The sequence below is a fragment of the Pteropus vampyrus genome, unplaced genomic scaffold, assembly GCF_000151845.1.
Source record: "Pteropus vampyrus isolate Shadow unplaced genomic scaffold, Pvam_2.0 Scaffold99, whole genome shotgun sequence".
Classification (NCBI taxonomy): Eukaryota; Metazoa; Chordata; class Mammalia; order Chiroptera; family Pteropodidae; genus Pteropus; species Pteropus vampyrus.
The window spans coordinates 3401789-3408275 of NW_011888880.1; the positions used below are offsets into that span (position 1 = coordinate 3401789).

At 33.8% G+C, this 6487-nt stretch overlaps 1 protein-coding gene across 3 annotated transcripts in view; it reads right to left on the minus strand.

Moving 5' to 3' along the window:
• The window catches only part of ARFGEF1 (ADP ribosylation factor guanine nucleotide exchange factor 1), a 72964-nt gene that overhangs the window by 35240 nt on the left and 31237 nt on the right, over positions 1 to 6487 (minus strand). For all 3 annotated transcript variants that reach the window (XR_002781431.1, XM_023533288.1, XM_023533287.1), the window contains exons 17-18: positions 3623 to 3794; positions 1514 to 1665 (exon numbers count right to left, since the gene is read on the minus strand). Coding sequence is in view for 2 of the 3 variants with exons in the window: in XM_023533288.1 (XP_023389056.1) it covers positions 1514 to 1665; positions 3623 to 3794 (324 nt within the window). In the remaining variant the exon portion in view is untranslated. The remainder of the gene's footprint in view (positions 1 to 1513; positions 1666 to 3622; positions 3795 to 6487) is intronic.

Genomic DNA, 6487 nt, shown 5'->3' on the forward strand with positions numbered 1-6487 from the left:
TGCAAAGTCAGTGAAAAGCCGTAAGGAAGAAGGTGACACTGCATTTGGTATTTTAGAAAGATCGCTCTGGCCTCTGTAAATGGAGAAGAGGAGCACAAAAGTAGACGTGAGGATGCTCATTAGGAGAACGCTATAGTAATAAATGAGAAATGAGGGTGTCTGAAGAGAATAATGGCGGTGAGCAGAAAGATTCTGAAAGATTCAGAATTCTAGGTTAGAGGATGTTTAAATAAACTATAACTAATCCAAAGACTAGATTGGAAAAGCTACTTATGAAGAATTTTTAATGATACGAGGAAATAAGGGAGAAAAAGCTAGATACAAAATCTCTATCCATAGTATGATCACAACTATTTAATTAAAATAAAAAGTGATATAAAAAATGTATTTTTTTTATGAGTAGCAGAATTATGGCTGGGTTCTTATTCTTTGTTTTCTTCTGCCTCCCCCTTATCAAAAATATCTGAAAAGAAAAACAAGTATAAAATGATCTAAAAGAAAAACAAGTATAAAAACAAGTATAAAAAACAAGTATAAAAACAAAAAAAATCTGCTTTATAAAATTATTTCATAGTAAAGTGTTTCTTATATTTCAACATCATTTTCTATATTATTCCAAAAGATAAGACCAGTTATATACTCCACTATAGCTTCTTAAATTATCTCCCTAGCCCCACCCCCATCCTATAATTTTTCATCAACTTTTAGAAACATCGTCACACAGACCTTGAAATAGGGGTAGAAGTAATTATAAAGTTTTAGAGTAAAAGGGAACACAGAAAGCTTTTACTGTCTATTCACATGCATAGTGAATGACTGGATTAGAACTCAAATAATGATCTTTAGCCTCCAGAGACCATCTCTTACCACATTGTCTCACGAACTGGAATGTATTTTACCCATTTCTCCCTTTCAAATTGGACTAGATTTCCCTCCACTTCCCTATAATCTTTATAATGCACTACTTACTCATTCTGGAATTTGGAGAAAGGATTGAAAAAAACAGGAAAATGAAGAAGGAATGGGAAATCATATTTTAAAGAACCAGTAAGCAATGTTCTTACTAGGTTAACCTATAAACATAAATAATGCTCCCTCTAACTACCTACTCTACCTTCTGGGCTCCAGGCATACTCAGAGCCCTCACATGAAGTAGCTACTGGGCCAGAAGCACTGAGGGAGAGCAAGAGGCTCACAATCACTTTGGAATTTTAGGTAACTCCCAAGGTTTAAACAGAACTCATTTAGGGAAAAGCAGGCCAATGATTAATGACCATTCTCTGAAATTCATTCTTAATTAAGATCACGTATCTATTAATTGCTAATAGTGCAGAACTTGTCTCATTCTCTTTAAGAAAAAAATTTACATTTGCTATGTCCTTTTAAATAACATGGTTTTTGCTTCTGGGTCTATACTCAGGGGTATATTACTATATTTCCTTAATTTAAAAATATGCTGAATGAAATTATACATAAATGTATATTACGACTGAAAGTTATTAGTAACTCTTACTTTAAACATGGGTCTCACATGCTCCAAATGTGTTGCACTTGTAAAAGGCGCTTGCACATGGCTCACAGCCTCCATGAGTGCTTTAGCTGTCTTGGCCATCTGTTCCATTTCTAAGTTGTACAGAAGTCTTCTTTGTTTTTCATTGGCTACATCTGAAACAATAAACACTATGAGCATTTAAAATAGAAAGCATTTTAAAATGCTATTTTGATGTTTTACTATAAGATAAACAACCACCAATTAATAACTAATTAAAAACAGTCCTAAGAAGCCAGACACAATTAATAACTAATTAAAAACAGTCCTAAGAAGCCAGACACATAATGTATGATTCCATTTTTATGAAATATCTAGAGTAGGTAAATGCATATAACAAAACGGACTGGTACAGACGGGCTAGGGGGAGAGAGGGAACATGGAATAACTGCTTAATAGATATAGTTTTAGTTGGGGATGATGAAAATGTTTTGGAACTATAAAATGTTGCGTAACATTGTGAATATACCAATGCCAATGAATTATTCACTTTAAAATGGTTTATTTTGTTATATGAACCCCACCTCAAAAGTGGGAAAAAAAATCCTGAACTAAGAGTCAGGGCTAAGTGGAAAACCTATGAAAAGGGAAGAGAGTGGGTACAAATCTGTCACAATGAAAGTATTAGTGAAACAATGTAAATACTGGATAAGAGAAGAGATGTAAGAGGAAATGGCCTCTTAGCATGATACATGCTGAATGGCATCTCCTAAGTAAACAAGAAAATAAACAGTGGCCCTGATATTCCAAAATAATTTTAGCATTTCAGCACACCACCATCCCCTTCCCATATCCTGCTACTTATTGATTTCCTACCACCATATACAAAAGAGACCAGAGAAAAAAGGATATGAAGACCTTATAATACGGGTATACAGAAGAAAACTGAATAGATAACTGGCATCTACTTAGGTGTAAAAATGAATTCTTGATCAATATACTTAATGAGACAAGCAAAAGAACTAAAAATTTCACTCCCAAGTAAATTGCTGTTTGGTACTGGCCTACAGTAAGAGCCAAGGATGCCTAGTTCAAGATCTGGCTTTGCCACTCTTGTGTTTTAGGTGTAGAGATTTAATAAAATCTTTATACTACACTCAGCTGATAGATTCTATAATTCTAATACGTTTCCTAACCTCTGGTCTTCAGTTTCCTCATCTATAAAAGGAAGAAAAACTTACTAAAATTCTTTAAGATCATTCTCCGTATTATTCCAAGAGATAAGGCTAGTCATGTTCCACTCTTTTTAACATCATCTCCATAGCCCTGACTCTCATAATTCTTCATCAATATCTAGAAATAAATGTATCACATAGGTCTTTTTGCTTCTCTCCTGTCAACAGAATTTTGCTACTATAACTTGTTCTGTTAGGTAAAGCCTGAGATTTCATTTCTAAGTGGAAGTGCTGAGAAAGGCAGGAGTCCTCTTTCCATATTACTGTTTTATTCTTAAACTATGACCCTCACCTCACTTCTGTAGTCAGATTTTAGCTCTAATTTAATCATCATTGTCTGTATGTACAGAGTTTCTAGAATGGAGCCAGGCCCATAGCTGGCTCTCCGTGCTGGTTAGACTTAGGAACTCTATAATGATATAGTTTGAGATGCATGTGAAATAGTGATTTCCAACTGCACAAGCTTCCCCACAACCCTAACCCTCCCCATCTCTTTAAATCACCCCTACTTCCAGCTTCTGTTTATATATAATGATAGATGAAGAAATGTAAATATGTTGCTTATAGATAAGGAAGCAGGAAAAAGTACTGAGTTAAAGTCTGACTATTGGGGTTGCCTGCCCAATCTCTCTGACCTCCGAATCCGTGCTGAGATTAACTGCTAAATGGACAAGTATACATTCAATGCACGCTAATCCATACATATTATATAGCATTTTCCATGGATAATTGGTCAGAGTTATCTTCCTTTAGCATATGGAGAAAAAAACAATCATATCAGCAAATTTTACATTATGATACTTCTTGTTAGAATAATACTTTAAGCCAAGTGAAAAACTCTTAAGAACCCATATTTTTCCTCCTGAATAACCAGGACTCAATTGGTTTGGATACTTACTTTGTTTACTTGATTTTGTAGGGATTGTTAGTTCTTTTGTTTCTTTCATTGATATCTTTTTTCCAGCTATTTCATTATAGATGGCGGACAGGTACTCCTCAGGAAGGTCTTTGCTGTCATTGATACCTCTGTTCATCTTAATGTACTGTTCCTTCGTCATTTTATTTTTAACCTAGAAATGAAAAACCGTTACATTTCCTAAAAATTAACATTAAAAATTCACTTATATTTTAAGACTTTAAATACTCATTAGAGAATTTCTAAATACTTTGAGGACAGGAAGTGGAAAACACTCAGCAAAACATATTTAAAACGAAGAAAGTCATAGAAAATGACAGCAATGATCCATCGTGGCATATACTAATTCACTATGCTCTGGTGTACACACAAATAATCTGTAATAAAAAAACAGATGAAGAATAAAATTTTTTTTTGTCCGAGGTTTAAGAGTTCTAACCAGTACTTAAGAAAGGAACATGACAATTATTAGAAACATGGTATCAAAAAGATTCAAATCTTTAGTTCAGAAAAACATAAATGTGTTGCCAATAATGTAAAAGCTGATTTTACATGACAATGGATGTAGGATAAAAACAGCTAAAATTTATTGAAAACCAGATAATCTCTGACTCATCCTGGCAACTGTTATTAGGTGATCTGGGTGAAGCATCCTTGGAATGTTTTGTCTTGTTTCAGAGAGCTGTGAACAACAATGTCCTACTGCACACCTCGATCCACTTGTGGAGTACAAGTCTGTAAGATGGTGGCCCTGTGATCAAACTTGGGAATTAGCACAGCCAAAATGTTTACGCTTTGTATCTCCAAAAACCCGGATGGACAAAATCCAGAAGTCTTATGTCTCTGAAGATACATTTATTTAATTAAATATACTCTTCCATCTTTTTTTATAAAGAATTAAAGGTAACTTTTCTAAAGATAAGCCTCCTATAAATTTTCAAGAAGGTACATAGAATAATAAGCAGGCAAGCTATCAGAAATTTGCAAAAGTAACTACAGAGAAACCAGAACGTTCAGAGAATATAACTGAGATACAAACATTTATTTAGTTCAGATTACTATGCAAAGAGATCTTTCTAGAGTGTCAAAAAGGGTGGGAGAAGCACTCTTTTTTCAAAAATGTAAAAATATCATAATAAAAGTTTTCAAATGTAACTTATTATTCAAGGGGGAAAAAAAATCTCTAACATTTTAACTTTAAAAATTCATCTTGAGTCATAGCGCTAAAAAAATATAAAAGAAAGGAAGCCATTTCATCTGAAGTTCTGAGGAATACTAAAAAACAATGACCCTGGGATACCAAAATAAAAGACCACAAAAGTGCTACCAGTGAGAGTCTAAAAGAAGTTTAACGATACTTGGTAATTCTGAGCACAGCATAATATCTCAGCATCATGCCAATCAGAGACCAAGAGAAGTCTTGGTAGAAAATCCAAAGTAGCAGTAAAGTGTGTGTGTATCCTAGCAGGGCGGCAGGGGCGGATGCTCCCAGGGAGTGGCAGTAGGGACACGTTAAGTTCAAGTACATGTGATCAAATGTACTGCTCAGGCAGAATAATTCTGCCACTATGGGATTCTGGGAACAGTATAAAACACAACTCTATTTCTCTTTTCCTGCTTATCTTTTATGGAACACTCTACTCTTGACTTATCCTCATGTGCTTAAATTAAGCTGTGCCTAGTTTTAGTGCTTAAATCACATGAAACCAGTGTTATGATGAAAACTAATGATGAAAATTAGGATAAAACTATATACACCTCAAATTTTTAAAAATTCATTGACTCTCACTGTATTAAAAAGGTAGTTTATACATATTCTTGGTGAAAAGGGAACATAAATGATTTGTGAAAATTTATATTTTAACTTTGAAAACTAAAAACATGGATTCATTTAAAGGGATTCTTTTAAAGTTATTTGTGTCCTTTAAAAATGTCACTGTTATAGTTCATATGGTCCTGAATCATAAATCACATGGGGTCATAATTATGGGTTCAATTTCTTTCTAACAGGCCACTTAGCTTCGTAGGAACTCATAAACTGTTCTACAGGTGCAGACTGCATACCAACACACGACGCTAGCCAGCAGTCTGACAGGGAGTGGTGTGGCTACACACTACCATGGCCAGACTAAGACTCCAAGCACACGTCCCCCAGACAAGAACTAGTGCTACGAAGACAGGACACTGGTTCAAGATAATGCTCCCTAACTGGTATGTGTTCAGAAACTTTTAACAATCTAGGTACTACGAAAGGGCATTAAAGGAAGTTTTGATATTTCCTCAAAATAACTTACACAGGAATGTACATATGTATAGAAAAATAAGACACAGATGCATATAACATTGACAATTCATTTACAGAACCAAAATTTTTAAAAATATAACATTCGAAAAGCAAAGGGAAGTAGTGTAAAACATAATTCTACTTTTTGTTTAGATTGAAAAACCAGACAAAAGACTGATATAAAGATATCCAAGTAAGTTTTAATCTGTAGACTCCCTTATAAACCCAAGGAAAAAAGTATCATGCTAGATAATGAAAATCTTGAAAGTATGCTGCTTTTACTATACTGTCAGTAACATGACAAAGGAAAATTTTAGATGATTAAAATCTTAAATGATCTTTTTTTAAAAAAAGGTCTATATAAAATCAAGTAATCCTTGGTAAGTGCATAGTTGTTGAATTCTGGTGTTTAAATCTAGGAATAGCTGTTTATAATCTCCCTACATACATTTGGTATATACGTTCCATATTAATCCTACTTTAAACATCTCAAAATACACAAAAAAATCCTTATATTTGCAAAGTTTAATTTTAAACTAAATGAATTTTAATTGTTCCACTAC